Consider the following 21,412-nt stretch of genomic DNA (forward strand, 5'->3'; position numbering starts at 1 on the left):
TCACTCGCGCGCTCTTTCTCTGGAAAATAAATAAAATCTTTTTTTTTTTTTTTAAAGAACACTTTCAGTTGAACTAGAGCACACATTTTTTTCAAAAGCACAAAAATCTCAAGCGTTCAGCCCTGTCAGTTAAAAAACTGAGCATACCCATTTAAGCATCATTCAAGTCAAGAAACAGACGACAACCAGTCTCCCTGAATCTACCAGTGAGCTCCTCCAGTCCCTACTCGGGTTACCTGCCCAACGGTAACTAATATCTATCCTGCATGCTAACCTTGCAGATTGGTGGTACATGATTTTGAAACTTATATAAGAAGAATCAAATAGTGTATACTATTTGGGATCTGAATTCCTTGATTCAACATCATGTTTGGGAGACATGTGTGCCTTTTGTTTTGAAAAAGATAACATTAATATCCTCAGGTAATCAGAGACTACATCACATTCATAAAACAAGAACTGGGTGTTACAGCAAAAGATGAGTTATAGAACCTATAGGAACACTTGAAAATGAAAATACAAAAGCAGAAATAGAAAGTTTAGAAAATAAGATGAAGCATATTTCCCAGAATGTATAGTCAAAAGGCAAAAAAAACGAAAAATAGAAGGATAAAGATTAAAGACTTAGAGAATTGGTCCAGGAGGTCTGACACTCAAAACAAGTTCCAAAAATGAAGAGCGTCAAACACACCTACACACACACACAGATACACACATGTGCACGCACACACAAATAAAGAGTATCAACAACAAATATGCGTTTCCATTGGAAAGCTCCACCAAGCATCCCGCACAATGGATAGAAGCAAATCCCAAAGCACATCGTCAGGAAATTACAGAATACACGGGGTAAAAAGGATTTCTAAAAAGATAATGACAGGTCACCTTCAAAGAACCAAGGTCAAAATGGCTCTGAACGTCCCAAGAGCCGTGCTGAAAGTCAGAAGGCAGTAAAACACGGCCTCCAAAATAGGGAAGAAAAATCATTCCAAGTGGGAAGCATGAATCCAGATATTTCTAGAGAAGCCAGGACTAAAAAGTTTACTTGAAGATATGCAACACTAAAATGAAGGGGTAAGCCAAGAAAATCAAGGCATGAGATCGGAACACAGAGGACCACACCCAGGAGAGAGGGAAAGGGAGTCTAGAATCTGTGTTATATTGCACAGCCTATTCTGCTGCAAAGGGCCAGAGCACTCAGGAGACTTTTCCTGAATTGAGGGGGAATTCAGACAAGAGGCAAAGGGCCTAGGGCCGGATTAGTGATGAGTACAGAGAAAACAAAGCAACCAACAGAGAAGGACTAAGTATAGGAGAAAGAAAAAGCTGAGCAGGAAAGAGGAAATAACCAAGTGTACCGTATAGATCAGCAGTAACTTACAATAATACAAATATTTTTAAATGACCTGAACAAAATCACAGCATAATTATCACGGGGGATGGCAAAGGGACGAAAGGTGCAGGCAAATGCGGCAGGGATAGCTATGAGTAGGAAGTCAAGAAATCCTGCCTAAATCTCAAAAAATAAGTGGGACTAGAAGTATGTTATTTGGAAAGAGACAGGCAGACAGAAGGGCCATTTTCAAGGGTGGAGAGTGGTCCCTCTAGAGAGCGAACAGAGCCTTCTAGAGTATGTACTCGACTTTTAAAACGCACGTGCACCTAAGTCTCGTAGCAGGACCACGTCATTTAAAATACGTAAGACCCTCGTGAAACCGTTGCTGAGATAATCCCCGCGGGTTTGATGATGAGTGACCCTCCAGCACTTGCACTGTTTAAATTTGTACAACGAATGTCAAATTGACAATGAACACATGATAAAAAATATGTTTACATCGGGATTTCCAAATTCCCCAGTCTCCTCGCCACTGCCCTTGTTCTTCCCTGCTGGGCTGGGACACAACATCTGGATTGGCGGCAGAGCAGAAAACGATCTTCCTTCTCCCCCCCCCGCCCCGAACGCCTACAGACAAATCACAAAGCTCTCATTTCATGGCTGTCAGCCCCTGCTCCTCCCCCCTCATATTCTTCCGGATTTGATGTCTTTGCAATTTCAAGTTTCTTCAAGCAAGAACTCCCGCTTTCCAGTGATGGCGACAGGTGTCGGGGATTTCTTACCCCGTGTGTAGTCACTTTTAAGATACCATAGGGTTTGGCGCAGATGAGACGGATGTCCCAGTTGTGAAAACACTTACAACCCCTCAAACCACCATTCTTCACTACTTTGAGGTCCGAGACTGTATTCAAAGACACACACGAAGACTGAGGGTGGGAAGGTCAAGGGGGTCATTTGAAGTCGGGGAACGCTGTCCCAGCCACAGAAGCACGTAGATTGGCTGGAGCGGTTGAGCCCTTCAGGCAAAATGATTGTATTTAAGGGTTGCAGGAACTTAAAATCAGAGGTCAGCCATCGGGTGGCCAGAAATCCAAAGGGTGACATGGAGCTAGGGAAAGGGGCAGGGCAGGCCAGCGGAGACGCGGGATTCCGGGGTGTGATTCCAGGGCTAGCCCAGCAATGGTTTCCAGGAGCCTAGGACTCCAAGTGGATGCATCCCTGAGGTCTGGCCAAAGAAAAGGCCCTGGTCCTGGGAAGCCGGGATTCTGGGGGAGAGGACCCTGGTGGAGTGGAGGGTTTCAGTGTGGAGACCCTACTCCGGGAGCCTCATGAGCAAAACAGGGGCACCTGGGTGGCTCAGTGGGTTAAGCCGCTGCCTTCAGCTCAGGTCATGATCTCAGGGTCCTGGGATCGAGTCCCGCATCGGGCTCTCTGCTCGGCAGCGAGCCTGCTTCCCTCTCTCTCTCTCTGCCTGCCTCTCTGTCTGCTTATGATCTCTCTCTGTCAAATAAATAAATAAAATCTTTAAAAAAAAAAAAAACAGAGGCTTATGGGAGAGCACTGGCTGTGGGAGGAAGGAGGGCCTCAGTGACACCTGGCGGCTCAAGGTTCAAGGTGGGAACACTGCTTCTCGGCTCACGTCCTGGGGGCCGGGACTGCAGCCGGGCCACCAGGTCAGACGCCAGGGCCCAGGATCAGAGCAGGACGAAATCCGGAGAGAAAATCAGGTGGGGATCTCAGGGGAGCTGGGAATGAACAAGCAGGGGAGACACAGAGGCCTTCGCCGCGGTTCCCAGCCGTCCTCCAAACCCTGGAATGGAAGAAGAGCCTTGAGGAAGCCGTTTCACAAACCTGTTCTCTTCGCTCCAGAAGAGGCCAAACCCGCGTGCTAGAGGCGGCAGTTTGAGAACCATCCCGTGCTTTCCTCCTCTGGGCTCTGTGACCTCTGCTCCCTGCTCTCAGGTGCCAGGCCGGGACCGCGGGAGGCTTCCCAGCGCCTTCACGGCCTCTTTCTGGGGGAGCTAAGCTCAGAGCCAGCAGGGCTCTCAGAGCTGGAAGGAAACCCTCTCACTCCAGTACAGCCCAGCACTGGGTGGGTGCTGAGAAGAATGAAGATGTGCTCTAAACGGAAGCCCGTGGTTTTCTGCCTCCAGTCCCAATGGGAAGAAGACGGGGGACAGGGAGGTGACGAGAAGGGACAAGTGCCAGTTGCAGCCAGGAGAGAGGGAGCGATGCCTTCCCCAGTGAGGCTGCACGGAGGGGCTTTGCCTCCATTTCCCCTGCGGACCACAGACGGAGCCTGCCTCACAGGTGGCCCACATGCATGTGGGGCCCACCTCATCCGAACGACCACGATGGCGCAGTGTGGCCACGGGGGGAGGGGAGGGAAGAGGGAGGCTGAGTGGAAAGCCAGAAGAGCAGCCGGAGGTCTCTCCTGAGGGCTGGATGGGCCCGCAGCTGAAGCGGGGATGAGTGGGAGAGAGAGGACCAGGCTCAGGCGCCTGCCCCCAGCTCACGCCTCGGGCCCGGAGGCGGACGCGTGTGGACCCACTGAGAGATCAGATCACAGTCAGGCTGGCTCTCGGCCCCTGCTGGGACCCTGCCCATGGGAAGAAGAGCCACACACAGACCCCGGGGCTTCCACTCAGCGGCCAGGGGGACGAGCCCACCTGTCCCCACACCTGTCCCCACCCACCCACCACATGAGACTGAGCATTCTGTTCGCAGGAGGCCGAGCATTTCCTCAGGGACAAACTGCGCTCAGTAGCCCCGACCCAGCAGCAGTCCCAGACGTGGGGGTGAGCACGGATATAGTGAAGGTTCAAGAGGTATGAGCCGCTGGGCCAGCGGAGGCTTCGCTACTCCGCACTTCTCTGTCCCAGACGGCGGAGGAAGCCAGAGCGATTTCCTAAGGACTCCACAGTGGACGCGCTTTTTCCTTTCCCGTCCACCCCACCTAACTGGGGCTGGGCCAGACGGGGGTGGAAACATGCGCGCTAATGGCCTCGCTTTGGTTTCCCTGCCTCTTGGCTCCTGTTTACTTCAGAACCGCACGCGTCCGTCACCACGGGGAGGAGTGGGGGGCAGAGGGAAGTCTACGGAAGTCACGACGCCAGCTCCTGCATTCCGAGTCATCATCCATCTGATTCTCAGTGCGGGTGGAAGCAAACGTGCCGTCAACCTTTCTGAGAGAGGCGGAAAGCTATAGGAGTAAGTCCAGGAACTACACCCTGCGCAGTCGGGCCTGCGATGAGACCGGCCTCCAGCGTGAGAAGCCGGCTAGCCCCGAGCCACTCTCAGGCTCGGCCACAGCCCGCGGATGCTCGCACCTGCCGCATATTCCGTCCCATCTGCAGAGCCGTCTGCAGCCACCTCGTACGCCGCAGTCGGAAACATTAACATTAACAGAAGAAGCTCAAGGAACATTTCTCTCGTTTTTCCTGTAAGTTCGACTTCTTAGGAACCCGGGGGTCTGCTGAACTTCACGCACGTAAGTCAGACTCCAAAATACTGACTTGTGCCTCCTACCGGGTCCAGAAAGGACCTCCGTGCAGGGAAGCTTTCCCAGACCGCAGACGCTGTCCGATCTCAAAAGGCTTTGAAGGGGCCACTCTCCATCACACGCTACTCCTACTGATACTGTCCCTAACGGCCCAGACAGCTCGTCACCGCCTCTCTGCGGCTGTGAGGATGTGAGGCCGAGAGGTTTACTGACACAGCTTCTTGGGGGAAAACGAAGCCCGTTGCCCCTGACTTTCTGTGTCCGTTGGTTGCAAAAGCTATTTTTAGAGCCCCGCAGGAGCCAAACCAGCGACGACTCTAACCTAAAATCCAGAGAGAGATTGCAAAGCATCATCCTGAACTTCCCTGCTTTGGGAAAGTCTAGGGTGAACTGCAGCCATGGAAACCAGGCGCGGTCCATGGGATGAGGAATGCCCGCATGCCCACAAGTTAAGAGTAAACCACCGTGTGTGTGTGTTGAACCTGGCCAGCGGGCTGAACCTGGACAGCAGGCTGAACCTGGGCAGCGGGATGGACCTGGACAGCGGGCTGAACCGGGACAGTGGGCTGAACCTGGCCAGCGGGCTGAACCTGGACAGCAGGCTGAACCTGGTCAGCAGGCTGAACCCGGGCAGCGGGATGGAACCGGGCAGCGGGAAGGAACTGGACAGTGGGATGGACCTGGACAGCGGGCTGAACTTGGACAGTGGGATGAACCTGAGCAGTGGGCTGAACCTGGACAGATGAACCTGGAAAGCGGACTGAACTGGGGCAGCAGGATGGACCTGGACAGCGGGCTGAACCTGGGCAGCAGGCTGAATCCGGGCAGCGGGATGGACCTGGACAGTGGTCTGCACCTGGACAGTAGGCTGAACCTGGCCAGCGGGATGAACCCGGGCAGCGGGATGGATCTGGACAGCGGGATGGACCTGGACAGCGGGATGAACCTGGGCAGCGGGCTGAACCTGGACAGATGAACCTGGCCAGTGGGCTGAACCTGGCCAGTGGGCTGAACCCAGGCAGCCGGATGGACCTGGACAGCGGGCTGAACCTGAACAGCGGGCAGAACCTGGGCAATGGGCTGAACCCGGGCAGCGGGATGGACCTGGACAGCGGGATGGACCTGGACAGTGGGCTGAACTTGGACAGTGGAATGAACCTGAGCAGTGGGCTGAACCTGGCCAGATGAACCTGGCCAGGGGGTTGCACTGGCAGAGAAGCATACCACAGGCTCTACTCTCACTGCTGATGGTTAATTTCCCGGGCTCTCGTGGAAGACTCTATTTGCTTTCTCCCCAGTATAAGAGAAATAAAACAGTCACATGTCCCTGTATTTCCATAAAAGAGAGCAGGAAGTGGAGAGGGGCTCAGCTCCAAACTGAGCCTGAAATGGGACAAACGTTGCACGTCTGGGAAAGCTGGACCGAGCTGATCTGTGATGGAGGACAGTGAGTCAGGTGGTGCTAACTGGGAGTGGACGAACGCCAAAGGCCAGCTGGGCTTGCGACAAGTTACGACCCGTACCTGAGGCACCGCATCCAGAGGGTGCCCTAAAAACGACAGGGCGCAACAGGGCACCGTGGATGCAACGGGCCAGAGTTCCAAACTCTGCCATAGAGAAAGCCAAGGGGCAGCTGGGAATAGAGAGAGAAAGGGCATTTTCTGCTCCAAACTCAGTCTGAGTCTCCTCCAGCTGCTTTTTGGGCTCTGAAGTTGGAGCGTACAAAAGACATGGAGGAGAAGGGCAGGAGAAGGAAAACATACGCAAGACTGGACGACGGCACGTTCTGGAATCGTCTAGAAGAGTGGCCCTACTGAGAGCCTGCCCCTCCCCACCCCTTCCCCAGTCACACCCACCCAGCTCCAACCGCTAAGGAATCCGAGGCCTCGCCAGCTCCATTTCGCAGGATTAATGGCACCGTTGCTCCCGATTCATGTCCAGCAATAACTCAGGACCTGGGCATTTAACTCAGAGGCAAAGTATCTTCTATTTTTAAAACCTTACATTTAAAAGGAAACTTATCTGCTGTTTGGCAGCCCAGAACACCGAGCCTCTTCGGAAGCGAGGAGGAGCCTTCCCCGAATGACTCAGTCACCTACTTGCCGCTCTGTCGTCGCACGCGCTGGCCGACGGAGGCAGGCATGTGCCTGTCATGGCCAAGGACGGCTGCCCTGCAAGCCCTGCTCTGGCTCCGGGCACTGCCTGGGAACTCTGCCTCCAAGAGAACAGCATCCGGCAGCGGTTTCAGGGTGTCACGTGAGAAGAAAAACTCATCTACCCAGGCTGGTGTTGCAGGTACAGAAGGGGTGTCAAGAAATAATATTTATTTCACCCAAAAGCAGTCTGTTCAGCAATGTGTAAGCACGCTTCTGTTTTATGATGACAGCCTCTCTGAAGGGACTGACGGGAGGACTGTGGGCCTCTCCTTTCTCTGGGCAAATGCCCTTTGGTTAGAACTCCTCGTTGGCATGCGGCGTTCTGCTCCGTAGGCAGGAGACGAGGGAGGACTAATCAGGTGATCTGTCCTTATCATGCAGAGTTGGAGGAATGGACCAAACATGCAGACGAGGGTTGTAGGGCCCCTACAGGGAGGAGCAGGCTTGCCACCGCAGAACACAGAAGAGCGCTAATAACAATACCAACAACGAGCATTTTTAAGCAGTTTGTATATATTCATCTTCACGACAATCCTACAAAATAGGTTACTGTCCTCACAGACAGGTGAGGGCTCTGATGCACAGAGAGGTCAAGTGGCTTATCCGCGGTCTTGCAGAATAGGTCTGGGGTATATCTACCCCTTTTACAGAGGAGTAAGCTGAGGCTCAAAGCCAGTGGTCATGGCAATGTTCTCTCTCTCCCATCATGCTGCCAACACATGGAGTGGTTGAGAAGTGCTTGCCCCAGCTTTTTTTTTGTTTTTTTTTAAGGTTTTATTTATTTGGCAGAGAGAGAGAAAGAGCACATGAGCACGGGGAGTGATGGGGGAGAGGGAGAAGCAGGTTCCCTGCTGACCAGGGAGCCTGATGCAGGGCTTGATCCCAGGACTCCGGGATCATGACCTGAGCCTAGGGCAGGCGCTTAACGACGGAGTCAGCCAGGCTCCCCATCCCGGCTTGGAGCACCGTGAAAAGGCAGCAGTCAGCCCTGGATGGCCGTGCAGAGCAGACACAGGCCATCCTGTGTTCCCAGGTGGGCTGGACCTGCTAGTTTCCCAGAAGTGACAAACGTGAGGAGGACGCGGCTTCAAGGTCCTGGACAACTGTGATCATTACGAGGCATTCCTTCCCGTTAACTGTCTGACCCAACATCAAATGCTTCAGAGAGTGGACGCGGCTTCCACTGGACACTCTTACAAAGGACAGAAAAGCAAGAACGCATTCATCCCTTCTCTGGTGGTCATTCTCATTCACTGAGTTCTCACTTGGGGTCTCAAAACTGTGCAAATACAGAACAACTTGAAAAGGACCGAAACACGAGTAGAGAAGCCTCTACCCTGCTTAGAAGAGAGTTTCACACAGAACAGGAATGAACGCTCATGAGGCAGAGAGGGGAAAACACTGCACGCGCAGTCCACCCCAGCCCTGATGCTACTCATAACAGTTCTTCCTCCGGAGGGAGAGGAAACCCCACAGTTGACAAGTAATGACCAAACCGACACCTTCTACCAACGGGGCTCCTCCCGGGCTGTCCCCTGAAGAAAGCAAGCGGAGTTTCGCGGAGGGTTATTTTTAACCGTAAATTGCCTCGTGTCTTGGGTCTCTGGTAAAACTCTATTTACTGAGCCTCATTTTCTACAACACCTCCTGCCCGAGCTTCAGAGTTTACAGTGAGTGCTTTTCCTCTGAAGGACCAAAAGCTTCGTTATGGAAATTTTCTGCTCCTGGAACAATACACATTTACATGCTGGGTATGGTATGTGGCTACGAAGATGAAGAGCTCATTGACACGGAGCATGAGCGACCTGCGTAAGGACATAGACCCTGTTGGTAGCAAAATCAACCAGGTCACCCCTCTGACAACCACAAGGCAGGAGAAGAAGTGGAGCTTCTCCATGGTGATTTTTCTCTTCCTGAACTGGGACAGACTTCAGCTGGCCCCCGAGCTAGATTCCTTTCCAGACTCTCTTTTCCTAGACCCAGACGCAAGTACAAACCACTGTGGTCTTCAGTCTGTCCTTCCCCGCACGCTGCAGCTGGCCAGCATGAGAGGCACAGCCCACGGTGTCCAGTAAACCTGGCTCTGTCTCTGGGTGACGGTCGGCTTCTACCCGGCATCCTCCTCGTTCTCCGAATCCCTGCTTGTGACTCCACCGTGACATTCTGCTGCTCTAGGATTTGCCCTAGTTTAATCAGCTGCGTGCTCTGTGTTGTTCAGCCACATCCCTCCGAAGGGGGACCACACAAGACGAGGAGCCAAGAATTAATAGCCGACTGTCTTCATCTTGTTGCAAGATTGGCCATCTGCGGATGGCCGTCAGCTCCGAAGATAGCATTCACATTCCCCTCGATTCATCTATTTAAAGTGCACAATTCTACAGTGTTTGGTGTGTTCACAGAGTTGTGCAATCATCACCAAATCATTTTTGGAACATTTTTATTACTCCCCCAAAAAGCCTCGTGCTCATCAGTATCCCTCCTCTCCTCGCCCTTCCCCAGGCCAAGACAACTGCTCTTGCACCTGCCTCTCCGATCAGTGTTTCATCCGTCTACCTCGCTCGACCGCTGGGCAGACTCTGGGCTCCTGTTTGGTTTTGAGAACTCTCCATAAAGTGGACTTCCTGTTCTGGTCCACTTGGTCTGGAATCTCTCCTCTCATTTTTAATGCACATTCCCTACCCTCAGCCTCCTCACCACACCCCAAATTCCTCAAACTCCAGGTGTCCTAAATGGTTAATTCCGTGGACTTGGGTTGCCCCAACCCTGCACGTTCTAAAGAAAGAACTAGCTCTGGCCAGGGCCCAGGAAGATAACCGATAGGCCTTGAGGTCTCCTGCCTGATTAGAGTGTCTTGCGGGCCCGAGGCCCTGGACCACGCTAGCTTAAGCTCTGGGTAAGGGGAGGTGGAGACTGCACGGTCAAGGCCAGTTGCCCGGCACTCCATGGCTCCATGATTGACCTCCACTAAAAACCGGGGATGCCAAGCTCAGGAGAGCTTCCCTGGACGGCCATGCTTCGTACCTGCTGTTCGGTATCACTGCCGGGACATGAGGTGCCGCCTGCGCAGCCCATGGGAGAGGACAGCCCGAACCTCACATCTGGTTTCTCCTGGACTCTGTCCTATGCATCTTTTTCCTTTCTTGATTTTGACCTGTACCCTCTACTCTAACCACTTGGTAACGGGAAGCATGGCTGCTTTTCTGAGTTTTGTGAGTCCTTCTAGTGAATCATATCACACCTGAGGGCAGTCTGGGGACCCCAAACACACTCATTTTCCACTCCTAGCCCTCTAACTGTGCTGTCTCCCACATACTCTGTCAGCCTGCAAGGCCCAGAAAGTCCCATCTTTTCCAAGAGAGACAGCACCATGGGGAAGAGTGCAGACTCTGGGCGACGCGATCGGCCTCCTCGCTTCCCCTCCCACTAAGCCTGTGACCCTGAGTAAAGTGCTCGCCCCGTCTGTGAAATGGAGACCATGATGATACTCACTTCCAAGGGCATCAGATATAAATGGATTTGCAATGTGTACAGCATAAGATTAAAGCCCTGCACATGGAAAATTCCAACATTAAGTATGGTTTTTATGAGCTCTCCATCGGCTCCACTCACAAAGTTAACCTCCCTTAAACGAAACTTAAATGCAACTGTGCCCACTTGGGTCCTGGGTCTCCAACCAGCCCAGGCCCTCCTTTGGGAGGAACAGGTCCTTCACCGACCCTGTCCCCCAAAAGTTCTTACAAGGCTGAGCCCAGAATTGGTTCCTAAAATATGTTTGCTGATGCCTAGGGAAGAGATTTCTGTTTAAACGTCTAGAAAAATCGGGTTTTTCATGTAAGGATTTCCCCTTGTGTAAGCCAGTGACAGTCCCCTAGGGAGGGGGAAAAAACCCGCTTCTCCATTATATACATTTGTGTATAGAATCTGAGACACCAGCAGCCACACACATCCAGGACAGCCCTTTCAACTAACAGCCTCTAATGGCTCCTATACCTTATAATTACAATCAAATTATATGTTGGATTTAGAATGGCTAATTATTAATCATCAGCCTGAATTAGTTATTAATGAGTAATGCCACTAATTACAGGGTCACCTAACACAGAGCCGGCAGGCACCCCCAGCACCTCACAGAAGATGCCTCATTCAACTGCACAGTCCCCAGAAGCAGCGCCCTGGAAAATGTCCCATTTCTGGTGCCACCAGAGACCCCGGTCTCCTGGTAAAACTCTCGGATTTTACAGCTGGAAAGATAAAACTCACGGGATTTTACAGCTGGAAAGAACTGGAAAGATCAGCGCTTGCCACGTGGTGAGCTACACACTTCTCTGAAGGCTGCTGAGCTCAGCGAGGTTTCCATGAATTCAAGACGCACCCAACTGGGTGCCTCCAGGCTGTGTAGACTAGATCCCCTTTCTGCTACTAGTTTCCAGATATGAGGACGTCATGTTACAAATCATAAAATCTGAGTTCATATCCAAGTACAACTGAACTCACAGCAGTTCTCTTGTCAAGGAATTCTCAGGGGAGACTTGTCGAAAATTCCCAGATCCTCCAAACCGCCGTCAACGACGCCTTTGTCCTTGGCCAGCTCACCCACTCTCTTTCCTTCTGGAAAAGATTCCAGACCTTTGTCACTTTCCCATAATATCCCGTGCAAAGGCCTAGCTCCCACTCTTTACTTTTTTTTTTTTTTTAAAGATTTATTTGACAAAGATAGAGAGGGTGCACAAGCAGGGGGAGTGGGAGAGGGAGAAGCATGCTCCCTATTGAGTAGGGAGCCTGATGTGGGGCTTGATCCCAGGACCCTAGAATCATGACCTGAGCCAAAGGCAGATGCTTAACCAACTGAGCCACCCAGGCGCCCCGCCTAGCTTCCACTCTTAAGGGCGACTCCTCCTCCTCTTTCCCAAGGAGAATGTGGGTCATAAACCACGAGCTCTCCCCTGCTCTTCAAGACCAAACCACCATCTCTGCTCACTGCCTGACCCCGTCCCGGCACTCCGGGGTCCTTCACTCCCAACCAGCCCCCTCCCTCCTGGGTCTCCAGGCCGTCCCTCTCCTTGCGCCGTGCCCTCAACTGTACGTAGTGTTTGAACAGCAGTCTTCCTGTCCTCATCTGGGAAGAGGACGTTCAAGCAACAGATGACAAATTCAGGGAGATCAGGCGGAAGTTTCAAAGTTGGAAGCTGAGAAGCAGCTGATAAGGGAGGGGCCTTCAGGGACAATGTGTGAGGAGCGCTCCCCTGGGGCAAGGTGCTCCCTGGAGCCGGGGGTTCTTACCATCTGACCCAAGCCTGACGGCCAGTGCTCCTGGCAGCAGAGAACCACGCTCACTGCTCCCCACCCCAGGGTTAGGTAAAGTGGTCTGTGGAGCAGCGCGGAGCCTGGGTAGATGGGGGCGTCACCTCTCAGTGACTCCTGGGACGCAGACACGGAACCCAGAGCAAATGCTGACCCGTGACCACTTTCAACATGGCCGTTATTAAAGCTCCGTAGAAAAGGAGTGAAGTACTCACTCACGTTACAACACAGAGGAACCTCGCAAACACAAGCCCCCGGGACTGTATGGTTCCTCGTGCATGAACCGCCCGGAACAGGAAGTCCAGGGGCAGCAGACTGGCCACTGCCAGGGGCGCGGCGGGGGTGGGGAGGGTGGAGTGGGGAGGAGGGAGGGGATGACTGTCTACTGGGGAAGGAACTGGACAGGAAGTGCTGATGGGTGAACAGGAGTGTGAGTGCACGTCACACCACTGAATTCTATACCATAAAATGGTTAAAATTAAAATTTGTGTCACGTGCACTTTACCACCTTAAATGAATTCGTCAACAAAACAGAAAAAGAGGAATGTCTAAAATCGTACCCTAGAAGACGCAGAAACCATCTACGTGTCCGTCGATGGGTAAACTGGACCGAGAAGATGCGACGTATCTGAGAAGAAAATCCCGCCATCTGCAACGACACGGATGGACCCTGCGAGTGTCCTGCTGCATGTCACACGTCAGACGGAGAAGCACAGTACAGAGAGACAGCTCACGCGTACGGCATCTACAGAAGCCAGACTCGTACGGGAGCAGAGATCAGTGCAGTGGGTGCCGGGGGCTGGGGCTCGTCCAAGAGCAGACTTCCAACTTCAAGACCGGGAAGTTCCAGAGACCTGACGGACAGCATGGTGGCTGCGCTTATTAGTCACCTACTGTATGCTCGAAGTCAGCCGAGGGAAGAGATCTTGAGGGCTCCCACCCTTTCAAAGACGGTGATTTTGTAAAGTGATGGACATGTTACCTGGCTTGACCGTGGTAGCCATTTCGTACCAGAACACTGTCCGCACTAAGTACACATAGTTCTTGTCAATCTTCACTCAGGAAAGCTTGAAAAAAATAAGCGCTTAAAATGCGTACATAAATTAATGAATTAACTACCTGGGAATAAAAGGCAGCTCTGCAGTACAGGGACCCCAGCAATGAGAGGGTGTGGGGTGGACGCTAAGCCAGAGGGGGAGGGAGCACGGGAAGAAGCCCAAGGAGGGAGGGTCCCTGCCGCCTTGATAAAGCAGGACTGAGGGTCAGATTCCCCAGCCCTACACGGGGCAACGGGAAGATCCTTCCTCCCGCACCTCCTGCGGGACAGAGGAGTGAGCAACAGGCCACTCCCCTACGGCAAAGGGTCGGCGAGGGACAGGAGGACGTCTTATTCGGCACGGAGCCCAATGCAGGACTTGAACTCGCCACCCTGGGATCAAGACCTGAGCTGAGATCAGGTGTCAGATGTCTAACCGACTGAGCCACCCAGGCACCCTGCAGAGTTTCTTAACTTCAAGGAAGTTCAAGTTTTTATGATGACAGGAGATGGGACGATTTCCATAATGGACTGAGGCTGATTTGTGACTTAACGTGGCCCTAGGACTTGCCTAACCCAGGAGTGATAAGAAACGTCATGAGGTCTACCGGGGTTTCCATCAGGGCAGAAGGAAAAAACCGAGACAGCGGGGGTTTGATCATTACACCCAGGAGTTCTGCTCACTCGGCGCCCTGGGGTGCACGCTCAGTCTCTCCCATTCCTAAAAACACATCACCTGATCTCTCCTTACCCTCCTCCGCAGCTTCCACCCCTCTCCCCTCTGACTCTAGGCTGCCCCAAACACCTCACTCGCTTTCCCAACGTCTTCGTGCTCCATCCGTCCCTCTGCACACTGCCAGCTGGCTTCGGACCCGAATGCTCCCTTAAAACTGTTTCAGCAAGGCCATGAGGGGCTGATCCCTTAAAGCCAGTGGTGCTTCGGGTCTTCCTGTTATTAAATCTCTTACTGCCCTGATTGTCCTCATACATCTCCGATCATTCACCAAGACTTGTCAGTCTCCCTTATGAAGGCTCCCTCCACCCCAGAAATATTCGGGCTCTTCTTGTCTTTCTCTAAAGGACCTCTGGGCACCCTCACTCTCTAATCGCTAGGACTGATGTCTCTTCAGAGCCTCAACTGTCACTCACCCGCCTGGTCATTCACTAAAGATTCTCAGCAGATGACTAAGTGCCGGGCAGTAGGTGGGCACGGGGTCTACAGCCGTGACCCAGCCACACTCCTGGCTTCATAGGTCTATGGTCTGGTGGGCGATAAAGACGGTCAAGAGAGGCTCTCCACCTGGGAGAGGCAAGTAGGAACACTCAGCAGTGGTTCGTAACAGGAGCCCTGTGAATCATTCGGGCCTCACGAACTTCATGAAATTATAGGCAAAGTTCTGTCCAATCAGACAAGTTCAGGGTCGATACGATCTACGCCTTTCATTAGTTTAGGCAAGAGGTCCTTGACTCAGAAACATTACCGATGTGACCCTGGACATGGTGTCACCCAGAGAAAAACCAGGGCTTAAACAAGGATGTGAAACCCTGCTCTGCGAGGCAAGAGCTGGGCCGGGGTCCTCAGTCCTTCCCTGAAGGGTCCCGGCAGCAGAGGGCAGTGACACACAGTGGAAGCGACGGGGGACCTCATATGGCTTAACTCAAGCTCCAGAAAGCCTAACTATGCTTCTCCTGAGGCTCCGAGTAACCCTTTCCCAAACCCCCCAGTCCCACGGTCATGCCACACAGTGCAGGTGGCCAGGCCCCCAGTGTGAGAAGCAGGGATACGGCTGTCTGGGAATGACACAGGTCTCCCGCACAGCTTTGAAAAAGAGGGATTTGAGGGCCAATATTTAGAAGTCAGGAGACTTCAGGAATGATCTGGATTTGTGTGTTCTCTTCAAAGTCTGAGGACCCAGCAAAGGCCAGACTTGGGTGGCCGCCCCCAAGCTAGCACAGGCCCCTGGGGCTGGAAGCAGCTGCCTTCTTGGGGGGGGGGGAGCAATGCGTTCTTCAGTCCCCACACCCCACCCCATACCCAGACTCTGCTCTCCTTCACGGCACCGGCCCACTCTCCGAGAACAAATGGAAAACCGTGGAAATAACCCATTTACCAGGCAAGAGAAAAAGTACCTATAGAGGAAGAAAAGGGAAAGAAGTAAAACAGAAAAGGTATACATTTTAAGGATATAAATTTTCTTAATGCAAAATCTCCTATATTGTGTCGTCATCTGGGAAGACTCAGCATCTATGGCCTCCTCTAGCCGAGCACCGTGTGGATTATGAGATGTTCTCCCCACCCCATCCTTCCCCAAAATAAAACCATTGCTATTAAGGTGTTAGGATCAGCGTGGGGGAGTAGAAACGACCATGTCCTCACATTCAAGAAATCCTCGTGTATCTGCACAGTAACCCCAGAAGGGCCATAAACCTCTGTCCTACAATTAAATAGCTCCATCCGCCATTAACAAATTACGTGTTTCGTCAGTTATGATACGTTAAGAAGAGATCGCTGGTATTTGGCTCTGTTTTGTACGTCAGAGACACATGTAATATTAATGACTCATGATCACAACCCTGTTTTCTTGAATCTTTTTAGAGCACGTATTAATCATCAGCTAATATTACCGTAACTCATAGAATACAAGCCACATTTTCACATGGTGCCTTTCGTACGTAGGAATCGCGGTTTGCTGGGCAGCTGACACCGCGGCACTGTTCCTGCTGCTTTGCCTCTGGGGCTAACACCGCGTGATGGCCCCGTTCCGGTATCCGTGGCGGCTGAGGTCCGGGAGGAAGTACTGTGTGGTTCAGCTCGGCAGTGCTGAGTTCATCCATGTTGTTCTGCAGCCGACCCCACAACGCTTTCCATCTTGCAAAACCGAAACTCTGCACTGGCGGATAAGACGCCCCACGCCTCTCTCCTCCCAGCACCTGACGACCACCAACCCTCCATCGCCATAAATCCGGCCATGCTAGGTACCTCATATGAGCGGAACCAGACAGGATGTGTCACCTTTTTTAGGGCTGAGTGATGTTCCGTTGCATGTACACCCCACGTCTTACCCCCATCCATCCGTCGGTGGATGCTTGGGTCCCTGCACCCCCAGCTGTTGTGAATTAATGCCACCAGGAGCATGGGTGTGCAACCACCTCTCTGAGAGCCTTCAACTCTTTTGGGTCCGTACCCGGACGCAACACCGCTGGGTCACGTGGTGATTCTACTCTTTCAGAAATTCCTGAGGGACCGTCATACCGTTTTTCTATGGCAGCTGCATGATCTGGTATTTCTACAAGCAGTGCTCAAGGATGCCGATTTCTCCATCCTTGCCAACACGTGTTCCTCTCTGCTTGTCTGTTGGATAGTACCACCCTGTGGATGTGAAAGGGCAGCCCACCCATTAAATTCAAATTCCCCGAAGGTCGTGCTTTGCTCCAAGGTGACACCTTACTGAGGAGCGCATGTCAGTATTTGCAAGGGGTCAGGAGTGCGGCCCTACAGCATTGCACATTGGCACTGAACATCGAGACCAGGATGGAAACTGTGTCACAGGACATCCCTGGTGAGGAAGTTACGGGCTCAAAGCTTCACCTTCCTTGTCGCACAGATCTGCCCGGGGCAGCTCTACTCTAAAGCGATTAGGTCCTCAGCTCTCAGTGTGAGCAGGAAAATAAAAGAACGTGAGGCATCTTTGTTATTTGAAATGTGAGAACTATGAACTTCAGAACTACCTGTCGAAAATCCTCATCCTACCCCACAATTCCTTCTTGCCACCCTCCTTTAGATCAACAGACACTACCTGAAAACTGGGCCAAGGTGGGAAAGCCTCTCCCGCCTCTCCGAACTGAAGACAGAACCGTGAAGGTCTGAAGCCACTTGGGCCCTTCAGCAAAACTCAGGAAGTACCGAATAACTCAGGTCTCATCTTGGTTAGAAACAGCCTCTGTGGCGGGCTGAGCAATGTCCCCTCCCCTCAAAAAAATCCACATCCTTATCTCCGGAACCTGTAAATGTTACCTTACGTGGGAAAAGGGACTTTGCAGATGAGATTTTTTTGTGGGCTAGAGAATTACCTCCGCTCGTGCACATGGACCGTCAATGTCATCACAAGGGCGCATCGCATGGAAGCAAGAACATCAGAGGGAGGAGAAGGGCGTGTGACGAAGGAAGAGGAGGAAGGAGGGGTATGACGGAGCCACCAACCCAGGAACGAGGACTTCCAGAAGCTGGAAAAGGCATGGAAATGGGTTCTTCCCTCCAGCCTCCAGAAGAAACCCCTCCGCCGAGCACACCTTGAGTTTAGCTCCGGAAAGCTCACTCCGGACCTCTGACCTTCGGAACGAAGCGAATACATCTGCGTGGTTTCCGGCCACCGTGCCGGTAGTGATTTGTCACAGCAGCCGTGGGAGCACAGCGTCAACGTCAACCCACTCTACTCAATACCTCTTATGTGAGAGCTTCCCGATTGGCGCGCTCTGGGGTCCCGACTCCCCTCATCTCCGTGGGCAGCAGGGTGGGACGTGGGCAAGAGTCAGACAGAGCTGCACAAAGGCCCTCCAGTGTCCTCCGGGGTCACAAAAATATGGTTTTCTCCGTGTCCCCACATCACAAAAAGGGGAGGGAGGGCTGCAGGTATGAAAGAAGCACGGGAATGAGCACACCGCAAACGTCACAGGCCAAGCTCTTGAACACAGACCCTCAGACAGGAGGATGGATGAAAGGCGGCGGACATTCCCATCATTTCCATCTTTCCATATCACTGTTTGGTAAGCTGCACCTGAAACCTTTAGCTAACGACAAAGGCAAAATGGTGTGTCTCCCTCAGCAAGAAAGCCCTGACAGTAAGACGCCGTCAAGTCCCAAAGTGGCTTCTGCCCACTGCTGGCCGCTCCGGGTAGCCCCCCCTACACTCCCTCCCTCCGGGTTCCCGTATCCCTGGGATCTGCGGACACAACAGCCTCCAGAGCTGGCTGCACCAACCTGATGGGGAGAGACGGGTCTCCGGCGTCCCACCAGTCCTTCGGGGGGCTGATGTACATGCACCACAGCTCCCAGCTGTAGCCGTGGGCCGAGTTCTCGTACCGCTGCACCTCAAACGTGTCCTGCTTGATGTTGTCGATGGACGGGAGGATCACTCGCTTTCGGTTCTCCTGGATTCGGGACAGAACCGGCTCGGCCCTGAAACACAGGGAAGGAGAAGTAAAATCTCGCTCCTGCGGCACACCCAACCCCCCACTGGCATGGACCCCCACCCCACGTGGAATGCACAGAAGTGACCTATTGCTAAGGTGGGAGCCCTGGGCGGGCTGGGGCTCAGGTGGAAACTGAGGTGTATGAGCGACCTGCCCTGGGGTGGATTGTGCCCCCGGAGCGTGCTCTGGAAGGTGGTGCCATGTAGCCCACGCGCCGGCTCCTGGGGTATCATATGGCGCTGTCACCTGGGCCCGAGAGACCCGGAGCAAGAATTCAGAACGTGGGGGCCTCTCCCCACAAATGCCCCAGGCCTGTGTTTTGTGCTGCCAGCACAGGCCAAGGCAAGCCCATCGGCCTCCACGCGGGTCACCATGCACACCGCACTCAGGCTTCCCAGTGTCTGCCATTTCCCCTCCGGCACTGGTTGACGTCTCTCGTTTCCTCTGCAGGAGCTGAATTTTCTCTCCCCAAATGGGTCACTTCTGCCCTTGATGGCCTGGTTTTAATAAGCATCTCACTAGCTTCTCGGTGTGTGTGACTGTTTCAGTTGTTTTAATTGATTATTTAATTGATTTCTTAAAAGGGATCTAATTGAATTGGTTAGCAATGGCAGGAGAGAACTAATTAAATGCAAAGGCAGGCAGAGTCCTGCCTCCCAGCTAGCCCAGCCCCTCAGGGCTGCAGCGGGAGACGGGCAGGGACCTGGCTCGGGGTTCAAGGTGAAGCCCTGCCCACTCAGGAGAAAGCAGATGGTCAGGCTGCCCCACCAGTGTGTGTCTCCCAGGCAGACGTAGGCAAGGACTGTTTCCCAGATCCGAGGAGGCAAAGATGGCTCTCACAAGCCAAGGCATCCATCTTCCTGCTTAGAACAGCGCTCCGGCTTTGGAAGAGAGTCAAGTGAAAATTCCGTTCCTCTGCATTATTTGGAAGAATAATGAGAACGCTGGGCCGGCCTCCCATCTCTTTTCATTTCCAGCTATTGAATTACCTGTTGGCTCATCTCATCTTTCTATTTAAAACGAGCAATAAAACATACCCTGGGCCATTTCCTGCCTACAGTGTTTCTGCACGCACCACACAGACTGAAGCCAAGTGGGACTGACTCGCCGGGCTTCGAGACACGCTTCAGAGCTTCACCCCTCCAAGCACCTGCTCCTGCGGTTCTCCTCCGGGAGCAACGCCCTTGGCCACTGGCAGGAAGCCTGGTTACCTACGGAGTCTTACCGGATCAAGTGCCACCTCTCCCAGGAAGCCTTCCGTGATTTCCCCTGGTAGGAAGGCTCTGTCCTTGCTCTCAGCTCTTGGACCATCTTCTCCATCTCATCAGGTCACTCTGACCCTACCTTGCCTTTGCCACTGTTAGAACACACACTGTTTTTCCGCACGAGCTAACGGCCGCGGATATGTACGGGCCACTTACTACATGCTAGGCACCATTCTAAGCATCCCACAAGAGCCAGGGCGACCCATGTAAACCTCACAAAGGTTCCAGGAGGTAGACAGTATGATCAGCATCGGACAAATGAGGTTACGTGGCTCGCCCCTGGCCACACGGCCAGCCGGTGGCAGAGCCGGGGTTTCTGACCAGGATGGCCTGGCTTCGCGCCCTGCCCATAAGCTCCACCATGTCCTTGACGGGACCAGGCTCCCCCTGGCCAGTCTGGCTGCTGTAGAGAAGCGATCCGTCCCTGCTACTGTGCTGCGCTGCCGAGCTCGGGGGCAGGAGAGTTTGTTCCCCCAACGCTTCTGATGCTGCGGGGTGACCTCCCAGTGTGCGGGGAAAGGGACACCTGCTCCCAGTTACCCGCAGCCCGCCCTGGGGACACCCCACCTTCTGCCGGGCGGCCGGCCGTGCTTCCCGCAGCACGGCATGCTCCCTCCCGCAGCCCGTCATCTGGGACCTGCTCTGGACAATGGGGTGTGAGCAGAAGAGACGACGTCACATCCGAGCAGAAACCCGCAACCCGCAGAGCCGAGCCATGACAACGGGGCGTCCTCCGCAGAGCTCTGCTTCCCGTCCCTTCAGACCGAGAGACGGAACGCACATCTCCCATTTCGATGCTGAGCTGTTTGTCACTTTCAGAGGGTCCACGCGCTGCCATCCGCTGGCGTCTTCAGGGGAAGAGCTGAGCTCGGACGCAGCCTCCAAGCCCAGAGACCTGCGGGCCGCCTCTGGGGCACCCGCCGTGCTCACTTGCTCACCCCCCTTGCTGGCTCTGACTGCTCTGGCTGAGAACCGCCCGCCACCTAACTGCGTTTTTAGGTAACAGCACGACTCTCTGACATTCCCCAGACCCACAGCCCGTAGCTAACACGCCTGGGTTTGAAACACAGGGAGAACCGTAGCCCACTGAGGCCGCGAACAGGACTTCATCGAATCAATAGGTGAAAACAGCCTCACTTTAGCAATGATCAGATTGTTCGTCTACAGACTGGTTTTCACTTCTTTTTTTTTTTTTAAATTTGGGTTTTCTCGAAGTGGCTGTCTTCACACTGCTCATTAGCCCTGTGACCAGGGTAGACTTACGCGGTCCAACCGCGAGCAATTCCTGTTTCAGACCTCACGGTTAACAGCTTAAGGCATTTTACTCCAAGTGTCCACGAGTCCTGAATCAAATCTCTACTCCCTTCACAATCAAGTACGTTGGCATATAAAAAAAAATGCATCACGACTCCTTTCCCACATGGCCTCTTACAGCCGGATTTCCATTTTATATACAAGGGACCACAGCCTAAAGGCTGTTAAATGTCAGTGCTCCCTTCCAGGAAGGGACAACAAATTCCAATTCTTTAAACAAAAAGGACAGAGTCTCAGAAGGACTTTACTAAGTGACCACGTGTTAACCTGTACAAAGTTAAGCTGTTTTTAAGTTACAGACTCCAAGCAACT

The 21,412-nt window shown here is 53.1% G+C and overlaps 1 protein-coding gene across 1 annotated transcript in view; it reads right to left on the reverse strand.

Moving 5' to 3' along the window:
* Positions 1 to 21,412, reverse strand: part of GALNT17 (polypeptide N-acetylgalactosaminyltransferase 17) — a 429,831-nt gene that overhangs the window by 180,644 nt on the left and 227,775 nt on the right. The window contains exon 5 of the mRNA XM_045993859.1: positions 18,310 to 18,507. Coding sequence (XP_045849815.1) covers positions 18,310 to 18,507 — 198 coding nt within the window. The remainder of the gene's footprint in view (positions 1 to 18,309; positions 18,508 to 21,412) is intronic.

This window comes from Meles meles, chromosome 21, assembly GCF_922984935.1.
Source record: "Meles meles chromosome 21, mMelMel3.1 paternal haplotype, whole genome shotgun sequence".
Taxonomy (NCBI): domain Eukaryota; kingdom Metazoa; phylum Chordata; class Mammalia; order Carnivora; family Mustelidae; genus Meles; species Meles meles.